Genomic DNA, 19,871 nt, shown 5'->3' with positions numbered 1-19,871 from the left:
CACTGAGCGACTTATATTTTTGACTTTTCAGCCTTCTCAGTCACGTAAAAGAAATTTGTATATACAACAGAATATGGCAGATCATTCGTTGAAAATGACTGAGCGTGCAACTATTTGATTATTTCCTCATCGTTTTGCCTTGCACAGAAATACAGGCAACTTTGAATGAGTTTCTAAAAATGAACTCAGGTATGTGGAAATCGAATGACCTTTCAAAATTTTAAAAACAGTCACCTCAAACCCGGTGCCATGAGTAGCTTAATTAGTAGCACATTTTTAAGCCACTAATTATGGTTATTGATTACCAATTGAGATTCCTGCCTACATTTACGAATGCCGTCAATCATGTTTTGTCGACGTACGATTGTATCATCTCATTGGCATACTCGACCAGTATAACACATTGAAGTTGGTTGCAAGATGGTAGAGTTCATTTTGACGATCGTGTCGTGATTGTAGCGCCGTTAGGTTAGGTGCTGAGTGGTGTAGCGTCGTGGGTCGAAGATAAGTAAGTTGAGAGAGGTCGGACAGTTGATCGAGGGTGGGAGATTTGAGGCAGATAGTCCAGTGGATAGAGGAAAGAAAATTGAGGGAGATAGTGCAATGACTCGAGGAGAAAGAGGTTGAAGGGGATAGGAAGGTTGGGGGTAATAGGACATTGGGTCGAGGATAGGAAGGTTGAGCGAGATAGGGCGGTGGGTCAAGGATAGGAAGGTGGAGCAGAGGCGAGGGAGCCAGGGCAGAGGATCGAGAATAGGAAAGTGGAGGGGAGATAGGGCAGTGGGTCCAGGATTTGAGTTGGGATGACTGTATACCTTCACTGGCTCCAAAGTCTAAACCAGGGGTCGGCAAACCTATGTCGTTTGCGGGCCAAAATTAAAGGTTGCAAATCATTGGCGGGTAGCACGTGTTTTAGAAAGTTAAAAACCAAAGGAATGGCCAACGAATCACATTTTTCACCCAGAAATTTCAAGTAGTGCCCGAATACTGATCATTTGAATATTGTCAACGTCATTAAACCATTTGCGCTCAGCATCAACTTTTCTACGTTCTGTTGCCAATTCTCTAATTATAATCAATTATAGGCTCATTAAACGAGTGCTTGTGAATTATATATTTGTTAGGTTATAGTATCTCCCTCAAATATCCTGTCTTCGACCAACTACCCTATCTCCCTCAACCTTCCTATCCTCGACCCACTACGCTATCTCCTTATCCTCGACCCACTGCTATATCTCCCCAACTTTCGCATCCTCGATCCACCGCTTTATCTCCCTTAACCTCCCTCTTATGGACCTACTGCCCTATTCCACTCAACCTACCTATCGTCGGACCCACTGCTCTATCTGCCACGACTTACCTATCTTTGACCTACGGTGCTATACTATTCGGTACCTGACCTAACGGCGCTTTATTCACGACCCGATCGCCACAGTGAACCTTACTATCTTGCGACCAACTGCCATGGGTTATACTGGTCGTGTATGCCAATGAGATGATTCAATCGTACGTCGACAAAACATGATTGACAGCATTCGTATATGTAGGCTGGAATATTAAATAGTAAACAATAACCTTAATTGGTAGTTTAAAAATATTTTACTACTTGGGCTACTGGTGGTTTTTTGTTGGGAACAGCGGTTTTCTTAGTTTCAACAAGCCGTTTTATGCCCTTATTAATTGGCCATGTCGTGAATCTTGTGACAATATGATGCTGATCCGAAATAAGCAATAGTGCTCTGGTCCGTATAAAGTATTTCTCTTCAACATTTTATAGTAAAAGCGATGCCGAAGATTACGTGCTAATTGCGTCCTTTGCAACTTCATTAAGTTGCAGATAAGATAAGCTGAATTTTGGGACTATACACTGAACTAAGGGGGAGTTGCAACGCTAGCTACGACAAAACATTTCATGGCTTAAAAATAGTTTGGAAGGGATTACACTCACTGAGCGACTTATATTTTTGACTGTTTTTGACTTTTCAGCCTTCTCAGTCACGTAAAAGAAATCTGTATATACAACAGAATATGGCAGAACATTCGTTGAAAATGACTAAGCGTGCAACTATTTGATTATTTCTTCATCGTTTTGCCTTGCACAGAAATACAGGCAACTTTGAATGAGTTTCTAAAAATGAACTCAGGTATGTGGAAATCGAATGGCCTTTCAAAATTTTAAAAACAGTCACCTCAAACCCGGTGCCATGAGTAGCTTAATTAGTAGCACATTTTTAAGCCACTTATTATGGTTATTGATTACCAATTGGGATTCCAGCCTACATTTACGAATGCCGTCAATCATGTTTTGTCGACGTACGATTGTATCATATCATTGGCATACTCGACCAGTATAACACATTGAAGTTGGTTGCAAGATGGTAGAGTTCATTTTGACGATCGTGTCGTGATTTTAGCGCCGTTAGGTTAGGTGCTGAGTGGTGTAGCGTCGTTGGTCGAAGATAAGTAAGTTGAGAGAGGTCGGACAGTGGATCGAGGGTGGGAGATTTGAGGCAGATAGTGCAGTGGATAGAGGAAAGAAAAGTTAAGGGAGATAGTGCAATGACTCGAGGAGAAAGAGGTTGAAGGGGATAGGAAGGTTGAGGGTAATAGGACATTGGGTCGAGGATAGGAAGGTTGAGCGAGATAGGGCGGTGGGTCAAGGATAGGAAGGTGGAGCAGAGGCGAGGGAGCCAGGGCAGAGGATCGATAATAGGAAAGTGGAGGGGAGATAAGGGCAGTGGGTCGAGGATTTGAGTTGGGATGACTGTGTAACTTCACTGGCTCTAAAGTCTAAACCAGGGGTCGGCAAACTTTTGTCGTTTTCGGGCCAAAATTAAAGGTTGCAAATCATTGGCGGGTAGCACGTATTTTAGAAAGTTAAAAACCAAAGGAATGGCCAATGAATCACATTTTTCACCCAGAAATTTCAAGCAGTGCCCGAAGACTGATCATTTGAATATTGTCAACGTCATTAAACCATTTGCGCTCAGCATCAACTTTTCTACGTTCTGTTGCCAATTCTCTAATTATAATCAATTATAGGCTCATCGACGTACGATTGTATCATCTCATTGGCATACTCGACCAGTATAACACATTGAAGTTGGTTGCAAGATGGTAGAGTTCATTTTGACGATCGTATCGTGATTGTAGCGCCGTTAGGTTAGGTGCTGACTGGTCTAGCGTCGTGGGTCGAAGATAAGTAAGTTGAGAGAGGTCGGACAGTGGATCGAGGGTGGGAAATTTGAGGCAGATAGTGCAGTGGATAGAAGAAAGAAAAGTTGAGGGAGATAGTGCAATGACTCGAAGAGAAAGAGGTTGAAGGGGAAACCCTAGGGTTAATGAAAGTTTGATCATTTTACTGAGTCGGCCGATATTTGTCCCATCACTGCATCTAGAAATCACTGATACATTTATTCATAGACCCAATTCGATATGAAGGTATCAAATATAATTGGCTTCATAACTGCAAACTCTCCCTTAACAACGAAACATTGCGATAATTCTAAGTGCTGAAAGAGCAACTCAAAAATACGATTTCAATCCATTCATTGCTAGTATACGGTTTTACAAGTATTTCATGGTTGCCGTAGTATATTAGTTAACTCAAAGGCGAGCAACGATGAACACAATAGAATTGATATGACATTTTAAATTCTCGGGTCGGCCATGGATTGAGCGATGAGTGTTGCTCGGAAATTTTCTATTCTGAACCCCCTCTCTTTTAGAAAACCACGGCTGCTGCGCCCTTAGTTATAGATAATGTTATATTTGAATCACTACCACATTTCGACACCACCGTCGTCAAATTTTATTAATGACAATGCTTCATCACAGATACAAAATTAACCAAGTCAGTTTTTTAAGTGAACGAATAGCTCGCGGAGCCCTGAGCCTCCGTACGGATCACTCTCTTCTCTCCCTCATCGGATAGAAATACATCACTTAAACCATACATATAAGCGGAATGCCAGCGAATAATGTATAAAGATTGGTTTCACGTGTATCTTACAGCAAAGCATCAAAAATTCATTAAAAAACAATACATTTTTCCCGCCTATCAGCGTTTTCATAAAATACAATTACAGATCAAGGCTAGAGGTAGTAAAATATCTTCGAGTTGCCGTCTCCCAAATTAAATCTCGATTTGGTATGTTGTGTATTATACACAAAGCTTATAATTTGCATTAGTCATAATAAACGCTATTATTCACAATTTATGTGATAAGTTTCATATAATTTTGTGCAAGAAAAATGTTAGTGTCGACAATAGTCTTAGAATCGATAACTAATTACATGTTTACCAAATGCTTGGGTCGCGAGAAGTTAAAAAAAAATTTTTTGGGTCGCGCTAAAAAGTAGTTGCGGACCCCTGCTCTAGGCATTGTTAATCGGGAAATTTCACACATTATGTTTGGTTGGCGTTGGAAACCGTACCGTCACTGAAAACGAAACAGTCAATTGTGCGCGGAACTTATCGTGTTGAAAATATACAAGCTTATATAAGATAAATAATCTGAAGTATACTCAATCAATTTTATAGTTCTAAAATGAGATTTTATAGCAGATTTAGGGATTTCTCAAACGAGCATATCTTTAAAATAACCTGAAAGGCAGCATTGCTATGGAGCGGAGTCAATGTTGCAAGTACAGCTCAAATTTGTCGAATTCGCAAAATGGCAAAAATACGGATCAAAACAATATATAATCGAGTAGTTCACCACACGTTATTATATGTACGGATTGCCGTGGTATTTTAGAGTAATGACGCGGCGACCGCGGGGATTTCGAGGCGATGAATATGTATTTTTGATTTACTAGTATATGTATTTTTATTGGTATAAATTAAATTGTACTATATGGGATTTTATATCATATCTTAAGATTATAACTAAATATAAACCGTCAGTTCATCTCCTATTTTTATGTCCATAGATCCACGGCGACCCCGAATCCCCTTCCCGCGCCACTGTTACCTACTGACGCACCACTATTATTTCATGTGATCAAATCAAGGGAATGACGGCTGTGTCTCGTGTTGCGAAGTCGGTGATTGGCATATTATATATATATTTTTAGTTGGAATCCAATTTTCCTGAGCCAGAAATTTTGTATTCGTCGGAATCGCCAATTTTCCTTGTTAATACTGAGTCTATTTCGAAATCCGGTGTCATATAAAATTATATATATTTTTTTTGTCCGAAATCTGAGCGCGGTTCCTAACACCGCAACCAATGCTTCGTACGTCAAGCTGAAAGACGGAAAAGACACTTTTTTGCATTTGCAACTAATTTCAAAACGTGCAGTGATGCCATCTTTCATTACGTGGTTTCTAATCAGTATGTTTTCAGATCAAAGGTCGTTTAGTATGTATTTTCGCCCCCTCAATGTCGTGCATTGGGCAAAATAACTATTTCAGAGTAGTAATTCTTTATCCCGTCGTAAGAAGACGCGTGTTACGTTGAACAGAATTAAATTGATATAGAAAGACATCTTAGATTCGCGTAGTTGTCATGGATTGATGAATATTTTTTTCATGACAGAAAAGTCATTATACGCCGGGCGCGTAATCGCGGGGTCTGTTTCAGAAGAGAATTTCCGATGTAGACTCCCTCCCCCCTTTTTGAAAATCCTGGCTGCGCACCATGTGGGTATGGTCATACTATCACATCGTATGACACAGTGAGGCTGCCTTGTCGTTTACCTAAGATGGCGTGATATTCCAAGAAATATTGACATAAATAATATATTTGCAATTGTAAAACACCGTGAATAACACAAAAATTCACAAAAGATAATGGGCAAGCGAGGAGTGAATACTTTCTGCATCTCCTTGGTGTGTTCTATTGCATACAAAATATCATTTTTCATTCTTTGAATAGGCCATGCCTTGGACCTATTTTTGTCAATTCGCTAAACTGATTAGTCCTCCACCAAAAAAAAATTCTTCATTATCGAATACGGGCCAAAGATATAAACACTTAAGACATTTTTTACATACCTGTATATTAAATTTATGTTATATTCATACAAAAATATACAAAATCGATAAAGTTACTTGCAATTTATACAAATCAACTTCCGAAATTTCCTTTTCCTGATAGTTGCTTTCTCCCTCCATATAGTTACATTTTTTTGCAGTTTATTACTCTTACTTTGCAAAGTACTTCATTCCATAACTCTTTGGTATGTAATCCTTCTTCTCTGGAAAGTTTACCTATCAAATATCAGGCAAATCGTGCTCGGTGTACTCCAGTGCAGTCTAATTGGGTCGCGAAGCCCTCCGCTCTGGGTCGCGAAACAATTTAAATTTTCCATAAATACGAGCATCGCGTCTGTGCAGCGTAATTATGTATAACAACTTTATAAATCTCTGATTATAATTATGAATGTTTCCCCGAGTATACACTTCCTTATTTACTGCCGTAACATTGGCCAATCAGAATAAGTGCAAAATTGAAGTAACAATAAACGTTTCAGAAGTGCTCAGGCCTTTCGTGGTTGTGATATTAGCTCGTTTTGTCGGTTTTCGCGTGTTATTTGTTAGATTTTAGTTGTGTTTTGGTAAATATAAGTCCTAAACTCGCAAAACCATTCTTGAAATGAAAAGTACCAATAATTTTGCAATGGTAGAGTGTAAAGAGGAAGAATTCAAGAGATCAAAAATCGGGGAAACATTCGTTACTTAGTTGTTCGCATTGTTATATCCTACTACGTAGACTTCGGGTTCTCCGTTAAAGACACTTAAAATTGTCCTCGACCCACCGCCCTACCTCCCCCAACCTTCCTTATCCTCGACCCAACTGCCCTATTCCCCTCAACCTACCTATCCTCGGACCCACTGCCCTATCTGCCACAACTTACCTATCTCCTGACCTAACGGCGCTTTATTCACGACCCAATCGCCACACTGAACTTTACTATCTTGCGACCAACTGCCATGGGTTATACTGGTCGTGTATGCCAATGAGATGATTCAATCGTACGTCGACAAAACATGATTGACAGCATTCCCTATATGTAGGCTGGAATATTAATTAGTAAACAATAACCTTAATTGGTAGTTTAAAAATGTTTCACTAATTGGGCTACTGATGGTTTTTTGTTGGGAATAGCAGTTTTCTAAGTTTCCACAAGCCGTTTTATGCCCTTAATAATTGGCCATGTCGTGAGTCTTGTGACAATATGATGCTGATCTGAAATAAGCAATAGTGCTCTGGTCCATATAAAGTATTTTTCTTCAACATTTTGTAGTGCCGAAGATTACGTGCTAACTGCGTCCTTTGCAACTTCATGAAGTTGCAGATAAGATAAGCTCAATTTTGGGACTATACGCTGAACCAAAAGGCAGTTGCAACGCTAGCTACGACAAAACATTTCATGGCTTAAAAATAGTTTGGAAGGGATTACACTCACTGAGCGACTTATATTTTTTACTGTTTTTGACTTTTCAGCCTTCTCAGTCACGTAAAAGAAATCTGTATATACAACAGAATATGGCAGAACATTCGTTGAAAATGACTATGCGTGCAACTATTTGATTATTTCCTCATCTTTTTGCCTTGCACAGAAATACAGGCGACATCGAATGAGTTTCTAAAAATGAACTCAGGTATGTGGAAATCGAACGGCCTTTCAAAATTTTAAAAACAGTCGCCTCAAACCCGATGTAATGAGTAGCTTAATTAGTAGCACATTTTTAAGCCACTAATTATGGTTATTGATTACCAATTGAAATTCCAGCCTACATTTACGAATGCCGTCAATCATGTTTTGTCACGTACGATTGTATCATCTCATTGGCATACTCGACCAGTATAACACATTGAAGTTGGTTGCAAGATGGTAGAGTTCATTTTGACGATCGTGTCGTGATTGTAGCGCCGTTAGGTTAGGTGCTGAGTGGTGTAGCGTCGTGGGTCGAAGATAAGTAAGTTTAGAGAGGTCGGACAGTGGATCGATGGTGGGAGATTTGAGGTAGATAGTGCCGTGGATAGGGGAAAGAAAAGTTGAGGGGGATAGTGCAATGACTCGAGGAGAAAGAGGTTGAAGGGGATAGGAAGTTTGGGGGAGATAGGGCGGTGGGTCAAGGATAGGAAAGTTGAGAGAGGTGGAGCAGAGGATCGAGAATAGGAAAGTGGAGGGAAGATAGGGCAGTGGGTCGAGGATTTGAGTTGGGATGACTGTATAACTTCACTGGCTCTAAAGTCTAAACCAGGGGTCGGCAAACTTTTGTCGTTTGCGGGCCAAAATTAAAGGTTGCAAGTCATTTGCGGGTAGCACGTATTTTAGAAAGTTAAAAACCAAAGGAATGGCCAATGAATCACATTTTTCACCCAGAAATTTCAAGCAGTGCGCGAAGACTGATCATTTGAATATTGTCAGCGTCATTAAACCATTTGCGCTCAGCATCAACTTTTCTACGTTCTGTTGCCATTTCTCTAATTATAATCAATTATAGGCTCATTAAACGAGTGATTGTGAATTATATACTTGTTAGGTTATAGTATAATTTAGTTTCTCAAAACAAATTTTGTCACATAAAGAATATATTCGTCAATAAGGCTGTTTAGTTAATATAATTCAGTGAAGCGTCGCGAGCCGTAGTTTGCCGACCCCTGATCTAAACCCTTCAATGAAAGTGAAATACCTTCAATGAATGTATCAAATATAACTGGCTTCATAACTGCAAGCTCTCCCTTAACAACGAAACATTGCGATAATTCTAAGTGCTGAAAGAGCAACTCAAAAATACGATTTCAATCCATTCATTGCTAGTAGACGGTTTGACAAGTATTTCATGGTTGCCGTAGTATATTAGTTAACTCAAAGACGAGCAACGATGAACACAATAGAATTGATATGACATTTTAAATTCTCGGGTCGACAATGGATTGGGCGATGAGTGTTTCTCGGAAATTTTCTATTCTGAACCCCCTCTCTTTTAGGAAACCACGGCTGCTGCGCCCTTAGTTATAGATAATGTTATATTTGAATCACTACCACATTTCGACACCACTATCGTCAAATTTTATTAGTGACAATGCTTCTTCACAGATACAAAATTAACCAAGTCCGTTTTTTAAGTGAACGAATAGCTCGCGGAGCCCTGAGGCTCCGTACGGATCACTTATAGCAGTGGGTATCAACGCCCGACAAAAGACTCCTCTTCTCACCCTCATCGGATAGAAATACATCACTCAAACCATACATATAAGCGGAATGCCAGCGAATAATGTATAAAGATTAGTTTTACGTGTATCTTACAGCAAAGTATCCAAAATTCATTAAAAAACCAATACATTTTTTTCCCGCCCATCAGCGTTTTCATAAAATACAATGACAGATCAAGGCTAGAGGTAGTAAAATATCTTCGAGTTGCCGTCTCCGAAATTAAATCTCGATTTGGTATGTTGTGTATTATACACAAAGCTTATAATTTGCATTAGTCATAATAAACGCTATTATTCACAATTTTATGTGATAAGTTTCATATAATTTTGTGCAAGAAAAATTTTAGTGTCGACAATAGTCTTAGAATCGATAACTAATTACATGTTTACCAAATGCTTGGGTCGCGAGAAGTTAAAAAAATTGTTTGGGGTCGCGCTAAAAAGTAGTTGCGGACCCCTGCTCTAGGCATTGTAAATCGCGAAATTTCACACATTATGTTTAGAAACCGTACCGTCACTGAAAACGAAACAGTCAATTGTGCGCGGAATTTATCGTGTTGAAAATATACAAGCTTATATAAGATAAATAATCTGAAGTATACTCAATCAATTTTATAGTTCTAAAATGAGATTTTATAGCAGATTTAGGGATTTCACAAACGAGTATATCTTTAAAATAACCTGAAAGGCAGCATTGCGATGGAGCGGAATCAATGTTGCAAGTACAGCTCAAATTTGTCGAATTCGCAAAATGGCAAAAATACGGATCAAAACAATATATAATCGAGTAGTTCACCACACATTATTATATGCAGGGATGGCCGTGGAATTTTGGGGTAATGACGCGGCGACTGTTTCAGAATCCGTCCCGCGGGGATATCGAGGCGATGAATATGTATTTTTGATTTACTAGTATATGTATTTTTATTGGTATAAATTAAATTGAACTATATGGGATTTTATATCATATCTTAAGATAATAACTAAATATAAACCGTCAGTTCATCTCATATTTTTATGTCCATAGATCCACGGCGACCCCGAATCCCCTTCCTCTGGCTGCGCCACTGTTACCTACTGACGCACCGGCACCACTATTATCTCATGTTATCAAATCAAGGGAATGACGGCTGTGTCTCGTGTTGCGAAGTCGGTGATTGGCATATTATATATATATTTTTAGTTGGAATCCAATTTTCCTGAGCCAGAAATTTGTATTCGTCGGAATCGCCAATTTTCCTTGTTAATACTGAGTCTATTTCGAAATCCGGTGTCATATATTATTATATATATTTTTTTTTGTCCGAAATCTGAGCGCGGTTCCTAACTCCGCAACCAATGATTCGTACGTCAAGCTAAAGACGGAAAAGACACTTTTTTGCATTTGCAACTAATTTCAAAACGTGCAGTGATGCCATCTTTCATTACGTGGTTTCTAATCAGTATGTTTTCAGATTAAAGGTCGTTTAGTATGTATTTTCGCCCCCTTATTGTGGTGCATTGGGCAAAATAACTATTTCAGAGTAGTAATTCTTTAACCTGTCGTAAGAAGACGCAACCGCGTGTTACGTTGAACAGAATTAAATTGATATAGAAAGACATCTTAGATTCGCGTAGTTGTCATGATTTGATGAATATTTTTTTCATGACAGAAAAGTCATTATACGCCGGGCGCGTAATCGCGGGGTCTGTTTCAGAAGACAATTTCCGATGTAGACTCCCTCCCCCCTTTTTGAAAATCCTGGCTGCGCACCATGTGGGTATGGTCATACTATCACATCTTGCACCCCTATCATCACGAATATGTAATGTCCATAATTAACAAAGCCCAGCGAGAGCCTGAAAAAATCACTTCAACTTCCTTAACAATATGTTAAATCACTAAAACGGTCGTTGAAACTGCTAAAGCGATGATAAGACGGCTTAATCGTATGACACAGTGAGGCTGCCTTTTCGTTTACCTAAGATGGCGTGATATTCCAAGAAATATTGACATAAATAATATATTTGCAATTGTAAAACACAGTGAATAACACAAAAATTCACAGAAGATAATTGGCAAGCGAGGAGTGAATACTTTCCGCATCTCCTTGGTGTTCTTTTGCAAAAATTCTGGCAACAGTGAAAAAATTAAACATTTAAAATTTTATTTTGTTCTTCTTCTAACATTCTTCTCATATTGTCTGCTGGTATTTGTTCCTCCACAACAATATTCAAATATTTTCGTTGATTTGTACGAATGAAATCACCAAATCTCACCTAATTTTGAAATAAAAAGGATTACTATCAAATTTCTATCCCCAATAAAGACGTCATTTCCATGTAAAAACGATGAGAAAAGGTAATAATTGCATCGAAATTCTTCAAAAGTTTACTTCGCAAAATTTGACATAAATCATAATTCATTGTAAAGCTGGAAAAAACTTGAGAGGAACAAATAAAACCACCTGAATTCCTGAGGAATATCTTTGTGGGAGCAATAATTTAGAATTTTATTCTTATACTTCTTTGACAAAAACCAAGGGTGTCAACAACATACCGTAACACTTTTCCTTCGGAAAATGAAAAAAATTATTTAAGACCTGAACTTCTGTTTGTGTATGATTGTACCCAAAATTTATCTAGGACGCTTTGCACAAAAGATATGTTCTTTCTAAAATATTTTCCAAATTACATGGGCTCTGTTTTTGTGTCACCCTGTGCCTTACAATGAGGACAGGTCCCCCTATCTCGGCTATTCCGAACACATCTTACCTCTCCCCATGATAATTTGTCACAGAATTCACCGGAATCCTTTTTTATTCTGATTCTACTGATCCAACTTCTTAAATCATCATGATCATATTCCAATACGCATCTGTGAATGATAAAAAGTTGACTGAGGTTACGGAATTGACAATGTTGTGTCCCATATGCCCCACTCGTCCTTGTTGTCCCATTTGTCTATCGTGTCCCACTTGGACAACTTTTTCATCCTGTCAATCCCTTAAAATCCAGATGATAATTAAATATTACCGGAATCTCAGTATTGGAATACCGGCAATATCTGCATTTTAAAAAATTGGCGTTTCATTATCAGATTGGTGCCAGCGGTATAAGCGATAAAAGCGGTATCGTTATATCTAAATGCATGTATCGCCATTCAAATTTTTAATTTAACAAAGATCTTTTCCAAATGGTAATTACAATACTTTAATTCAATCAGGTGTAGTTCACCTATTTCCACAACCTTGGAACAAGTAGTACACGTGAAGCAAGTGGGACACAGACAAGTGAGACGAGTAGAACATGACATTTTCGAGAAACCGTATTTTATTCCTCCGAATTGCTTCCATGCCTTGGGTATTTTAGTCAAGTCACGAAACTGATTAGTCCTCGACCAAAAAAATATTTTCTTTTTTAGCAAATACGGGTTGAAGATATAAACACCTTAGACATATTTGGATTGAATTTATGTTATAATCATACAAAAATATACAAAATTGCTGAAAGTTACTTCTCTTCAATTTCTTGTAACATTTTCTTCAACTGCTCAACTTCGTTGGTCATTCTTTGTATACCATAACCTTGAATCTGTTAAAATATTTATGTTAGCCTGTTTTTTTCCTCCTTTCCTCTCCCTCGGGATAAATATGTATATCCTATTCAATGGGAATACCCCAGACTCAAACATGATGTTTCTATCATGTAATTTCAATATGAAATAGTAAAAATATTATATATTTAGCCGAAGTGCCAAAATACTAGAGACATATTTTTACAAGGAATAATAACTCATTCACGGTTACACTATTTTTTTTTATGTGTCATCTTCCCGCCCCAACTGTGTCTGCTTCACACGAAATAAGTAGGCATAGTGTGTTTTAGAGGGGCAACAGGGCAACATGTCTATCCATCTAACTCTCATGCAGGACTGGTGGTAAATGAAAGAGACTTGGAGTAGTTAAATACACGTTGATCAAGCAAATGTATTAACTAAAAACTGAATTACCAACGATCACCTGATAATACTAAATACAGATTAATTCCATTTTGTCAAACAAGACTGACAAAATACCTTTTCATTCAAACGCTTCAAGAAATAATCGTAAATCATTGTATCTATTTTGTTCCATTCTCTCATTTGTCTTTTCAATTTATCATTAGATTTTCTTCGCATACTATTTTGTCGAACTTTGAGTCTTATATGCAGAATATCTTCCAAACTTTCCATGCAGAGCAAATCTGTTGAAAATTATATCATATGTTATTAATGGACTATGTAATAATATTGAAGTACGAGTAGGCCATAATTTTATTCCCATTTTTCTTATTTTAGTTCTATTACGAGTTCGGGGACTGTCTGTGTTAGCCAGGCGAATATACCCTTGCCCATAGGTTTCAGTTCCTTTACACAACTTGATGTAAAGTAGGCGAACAAAATTAGTTATCTCCATATATTGGTACATACACTTCTGGAGCGTCAAAATATGAATATGAAGTTGAGGGTAACGAGGACATAAAACTATAATTTATATTTTTGAAATAGTGCAGGGTATAAGCTATGAAACTGCCAACCAAAGAGCCAATGCTCTGATCACACTCATCTGCTCCTTTTCAAATCTGTTTCCACTCACCTTTGAGTAAAATAAGTGATTCTTCAAATTTTTCAGTTATTAAAACGAGATTGAACAAATCATCCATTTTATAACGAACATATTTGATATAATCTTCATCTTCTCTGTCATTATTAAAACCTAAAAATGGAAATATTTGACAGAATTTGAGAAGTGAAGAAAATTCAATTGTTATTTAAGCCATAATCGGAAGAAGAAATTTCAAATTTTTCGGAGTACATGGAGAATGTACAACTTCTAATGGTGATAAGCGAAGTTGAAATTTATGACGTCAAGTAGGAAAGATTATTTAAGTTGACTGTGAATTCTAAACAGATAAGTAACTAAGGTGTGCGTACTTTTGCAGGCAAAATTTGGATTTTATTACATAACAAACGTATGTTGAACGAACGTATCAAGTACCATGAAAGAATGTTGATCATTGTTTATTGAGGGCATCTACACCTCCTGATTGTAAATCGTCAAAAATGCAGAGGTGCTTAAATAGTTGTACCTCACTGTGTTAGCACCAATAAATATCTCAAATTTTATGTTCAAATTCAGAGCTCACCCTCACAACCAGAAAGAAAAAATTGGATTGGAATACAAGATGTGTAATCTGCAATGTCAGAACAGTCATGTTTAACACCTCAACTGCTGGGCCATTGGCCATTATTCTCAAGAGGTGATTGTTGACCGATGTAATTGATTGTTGAATTATATGACGCTACATAAAAAATACGTATATCATACCTAAATCAAAACTTTGGTAATTTTTCGCTCGAAAATACCAAGGTGTTGATTTGTTGTAAAAATGCTTTGGAGATTCAATAAATTGTTCCAAAGCATCTTCATTTTCATAATTTGGCATCCATGATGAAAAAGGACCATCTCGGAAAAACGAAAATCCCGATTCAAACGCATTTGCTGGATCTCGTAGAATGGTAACATACAAGGTATCAGCAGGTACTATTTGTGACACCACTTCAGTGTTCATTCTGAATGTAATAAAAGTGAATATATTTGTGAAGTAGCTTTACAAATGCTTACCAAATTTATTATCCCCTGGGTTAGGGTCATGAGGCTTGTACCTGTGATGTGTAATATGCGATGCCAACTCAGCCTGACGCTTTTAATTGCTAGGCAAGCAGTTCCAAAACTTTTTGTTCGTGCGGCGACACATTATTGGAGAAAAAGGCTCACGAAAAAATGCTGCTTTTATCGTTAATGTGTACTTTTATGCCTTTTAAAGTAAACGAGTGAGCCTGGGGGATAAAGACAAAAGGTCAATTTTTTTCCTTATCTCTGTCCAATTTTTCTTCGAAATGCTAAAAAAATCACCCATGTTTGCCAATTCGGTTCAGCAGATAAATAAACTGCAGCTCACGAAATTGCATTGGTTCTGCGAAGTGGCAAATCGTTCTAAGCTTCAGGAATCCACTCGCCACCGCTCCTCTGATTACTCTGCGTGGGTTCGCAGAATCTCATACAAAGTTAATTTTGTGCGTTTTTCGAATAAGAAACAATATAACACATTTATATCAAATGCAATATGTAAAATATTGAATCCTATTTTGTTATGTTTAACAGAATTCTGTCAGTTTTCATGACGCACTTAGCAACTTTGGGAACTGCTGTAATAAGCCATCGTGCCCCGCCTCTTGAAATGATATATCAGCAATATATAAAAATACTTGTAAATTGATAACTTCAGCTTTTTAATTAATTAACTCTTCTGAAGTCCGCAATGGGATGTTGTCCTATATCACATACATACGATACACATGTATTCTGTACATATCGGTGCCTGCTTTTGCAAAGCCTTGCTTGGAATACTGTTACGAAATACCATGTGATAAACTTAAAATATACCAATAAATATCAGGAAAAAACTCACCTGAAATGATGGCAAAGCATTTCATATTGCTTTAATTGTGGATCAACTAATTTTTTATTGAAAAATCCAGGATAACCACCAAGCTCCCATTTTCTTAATGGAGGCAAACCAACCGCAAGTTTATGTTTTTCAGCGAATCGAAGAAATATGTTTGTCATAGTTGTGCTTCCTGAAAACAATTAGGCGAATAATTCAGGTCTACACGCATATTTTTGATATGACATATTTTCACACCTTCTGCTCCAACCAAGGCTCTGTGCAAGAAGCCATTACCTGAGATGTCACTAAGTCAACTTTAACCACTAGGTCAACGGATATATATCGGCCACCAGAGGTGGTCAATATAAGTCCATAAATCATCAGAGCATTGAACAACTGCACAAATATTCGCCATATGAATCTTAAAATCAAGCATACTGCTTCAAATACTGTTCTTTCATAGAAAAGATGACAACTTTATAAAAAAAAACTATTTCTAACCAATTTCCATGAAATTTTAAACAATTCTATTGGCCATAGATTTGTATATGAATATTGGTGAGTAAGCTATTTTTTATTTGTTTTATACAGTAACATAACCAAATTGTTCAAATTATGCAATTCAAGTTCATTTCTGGTAACAGCACAACAGAAAATGTGAAGAATTTAAATGCCAGTCAGATCTTTTCAGTAATAATCACCGATTGCAATATTAGAAGTAATAACTTCACTGCATCAAGATTTGGTAATAAAGATTTTTTCAAATAAGAGATGGGTATAAAAAGGGTAATATTGAACAGTGGTTATAAATAGCAGTAAAGAAGTTAAAAGATAGGATAGCAGTGAAGGGTAGGTACTTCGTAAACAATCTCTGGCGTATCTTAAATCTCATCATTCTGGCAAGATTAAAAGATTGAATTTATGATGTTTAAAAAAATTTGGTCTACAGTGATACCTCGGTAGTCGAACATAATGCGTTCATGATTGGTGTTCGACGACTGATTTGTTCGAGTACAGAAACTTTTTTCCATAACAAACAACGGTAACTAGTTTAATCCATTCCTATGCATTCCTAAATTGCAGACCTTGTGGCAGTTTGGCTTTCGCGTTAGTCTACTTTGACAGATTGCATACTCGTACTACTTTGTTTTGCCTTTGTGTCCATTATATTTGAGCTTCGCTCTTTTGTTGAATGGTTGGTCAAAGGGCAGCCGATTTGCGCGATTCGGGTGATGTCATCTCACTCGGCGACAAGGGTGTTCAAGCATCGAATTTTCGTTCGAGTACCGCAGCATTTTTGACTAGAATTTTTTGGTCGACTACTAAATTATTCGAGCATCGAGTCGTTGGACTACCGAGGTGTCACTGTATATCAAAGTAAATTAGGAGACTCAATATCTACATAATGCTGTCGTCAATTAGAAAATTCATCTCATACCTGTTTTATGAGTCTTCAAAAAAACAACACCTCTTCTAGGTTGGCAATCTATTTCTAAAATAAAGATATGGAAAAAAGCTTTAGTAATTTCAAATTCAATAAGATTATTCGTTCAACACAGTGGAAATAATCCTTGAATGAATAAGCATTGAATGGGTTTTCCACAACCCCTCGTCTCTATCATAGATTTCATTCAGATCTGCTTAAGATAAAAGTATGAAATACTTTGAACGACAAAACTGCTAAAGGCCCACATCAACTAAAGAGGTGCCATAAGCCACAAATATATTTATAAATTCATCATATATTTTTTAATGTAAATAAGATTCGCCGATTAGCTAACCTAGTTCGTGACATCTTAGCTAGAAAGTTACTAGAGTTCGGAAGAACCACAATCTCAGCATTGCCTACCTAATTCACTAAACCCTGGGTGAGGTGGCAGACGTGGGATGTGAACAGAAGATTTTAACCAGCGACGCGGGTTGCGTCTGACTCTAACACATCATGTTAATGTTGATTTATGTATCAAGAACAAGATAAGACATATTTTGTAGGAAAAAAAAAACAGATAATTTGACCCCTGGGTTAAAAAAATTAATTTCATTAAAATTCTAGTTAACCGTAACGAAGAAAACACTAAACACTTGTCTGTTCCTTTCTCTTGGTAAAAGTCAGGTATAATGGTAGGAATCCACATAAAAAAACAGATTATTTTATTCTTGTGGTCAAAATAGTTGGGTTCGGAGCTGTAGCCAATTATTCCCCAAGTAGCCATAATGTATGCCTCTTGCCTGTTTCGTAATTGAGTCTACACACAAAATATTATTTGTAATTGTACCTTCATGATTTTGCAGAGTAGTTCCGCTATCAAATTTTCTATTATTTGTTTGAATCATTTTATTTCTTTTATTATCTCCTTTTGAAGAATGTTTCATCATCAAATTGTCAGGAATTGTATACAATTTTTCCAGATTTTCATGATCAATTGTGCTCATCTTCATTCATGGTGCAAAAAATAATAAAAAGTGATTATTATAATAAAATTTGAAAGCAGGAGACAATAAAGTTAGTCTCTAAGTTGCTAAAAATATCACACCGAAAAAACAAACCTGGCATTGCAAGACTTCTTCAATTGTATTATAGGTACCGGTAATTAAAACTTTTCAATTTCCATCAGAAATTTAGACTTTGATTATCATTATTAGAAGTCTTTAATCCTAAATCCGAAGAATTTGAAATTTCTGCTTCGACTTTGGGGTAATAAAAAATAAAGATATATCTAAGATACGTATCACTATATTTTTAATTGGCTTTCTGTCATGTATCCTATAACACAACAAATTTTAAAACTGCTGCAGTCATGAAATGAGCTAGTGTTAAATACTTGTTACTCAAATATAACAATGATACTTACATACTGGAAATGAATGACAGAAAATATAAAAATTGTTGCAAATAAAATTTGTATTTTGATTGTACATCTCCTTGTGACGAATTTACGCTTTTTCATATTGAACTAGTAAACATAGCAGCTAACACAAAGACAAAATAGTGAAATTAATATAATTTTTCAACACAAAACAGCAAGAGAGAGCTTTAGCATTCTCTCAGAAGTCTCTGTAACAAAGTTACCAGTATAAATACGGTACTTAGAGAATAATCTGTCTTATTTTTGAATTTATAACCTATGTCACAATATGAGATTGCCTTTTTTATGTCTCACGTTTTTAAACCTCATTTGAAGTTTTTAGAGCAACTATGTCGCAATATGAGGTTGCCTTTTTATGTAACACGCTTTTAAACCTCATTTAAAGTTTTTAGAGCAACTTCCTCAATTTCCGACTCGTGTGTGCGTTGATTGTCATTTTTATCATCTTGGTAACAATACTCCAATAAAATACCAGTAAGCTTTATCAAATTTAAATACAATATATATTGTTACTAAAACTAGCTGCCCAATATAAAACACTTTAACAGAATTGACCCCAAAAAAATCTCTTGTGATTTAATGCTATTCATTATCTGAATAATTTTGATAATTTAATAAGTACATTGACAATATTATTGAATGCTATATGTCGATATTTCTTATTTCATCTTCAGACATGACCAGACCAACTAATGACTTTTACCAGACTGTTGGAACTAAACAATATCAAATCCTGTAAACTATATAATGAAACCCAAGTTAATCTGTATGATATATTAAGTTCTAAATGACTGACTGTAAACTATAAAATTGTTTCAAATTAGAATGGATACATTTACTGGTAACCGAGTCTTATTATCATAAAGTCGGAAAGCACTGATACCACAATATAGCCTGGAGGCAAATTTACAATTATAATGGTGAAGAGAAAAGATGGCTTATGGTTGAGATCAATCTCTTTTTAAACGAGCATGGCCAAGTATAACACAGAAATTAAAGTACTATAGCAATACGAGATCTGGGCCGAAGACATCAGATATAAATTATCTATAGCAAAATTTTGATGATTAAATGTTCAGGTTGTCAAATTTGTATCATAAAAAGAACATTAATAAAGTTGGATGATATATTGTAGGTGGCGCTCATATGAACAAGCTTAACTGCAAGGAGGGGAAATTTATTAAATAATTAGATATATGAAAATATTACTGCTTTCATGAACAAGTTATGTCTTCGGGAAGCTCAACTCATCAATTCCAACTTTTCTCATTTTTATGTGTACATTCGAAACTCATATTGCTGTGAGCAGCTTCATCCAAAATGAATTACGCTAATATTAAACTTTGTACTGGCTTTTAAG

At 36.6% G+C, this 19,871-nt stretch overlaps 1 protein-coding gene across 3 annotated transcripts; it reads right to left on the bottom strand.

Moving 5' to 3' along the window:
* Nucleotides 1–11,160: 11,160 nt before the first annotated feature.
* On the bottom strand, nt 11,161–19,615 carry LOC120338313 (galactosylceramide sulfotransferase-like). 3 transcript variants are annotated; one of them, XM_039406296.2, is made up of 10 exons: nt 18,497–19,603; nt 17,921–18,077; nt 17,083–17,136; nt 15,666–15,834; nt 14,522–14,766; nt 13,790–13,909; nt 13,231–13,397; nt 12,670–12,746; nt 11,928–12,030; nt 11,161–11,432 (listed from the first exon to the last, which is right to left on the bottom strand). In XM_039406296.2, the coding sequence occupies exons 1-10, from the start codon at nt 18,590–18,592 to the stop codon at nt 11,304–11,306; spliced, it is 1,317 nt and encodes a 438-aa protein (XP_039262230.2). In that variant the 5' UTR covers nt 18,593–19,603; the 3' UTR covers nt 11,161–11,303. The 3 variants fall into 3 exon arrangements, with proteins under 3 accessions (XP_039262230.2, XP_039262237.2, XP_039262244.2); XM_039406303.2 differs by lacking the exon at nt 18,497–19,603 and adding an exon at nt 18,192–18,475; XM_039406310.2 differs by lacking the exons at nt 11,161–11,432; nt 11,928–12,030 and adding an exon at nt 12,077–12,158 and having other exon boundaries at nt 18,497–19,615.
* Nucleotides 19,616–19,871: the final 256 nt, after the last annotated feature.

This window comes from Styela clava, chromosome 1, assembly GCF_964204865.1.
Source record: "Styela clava chromosome 1, kaStyClav1.hap1.2, whole genome shotgun sequence".
NCBI classification, from domain to species: Eukaryota; Metazoa; Chordata; class Ascidiacea; order Stolidobranchia; family Styelidae; genus Styela; species Styela clava.
Note: the sequence above shows the minus strand (reverse complement) of the source record. Positions and strands in the feature narration are given on the sequence as shown.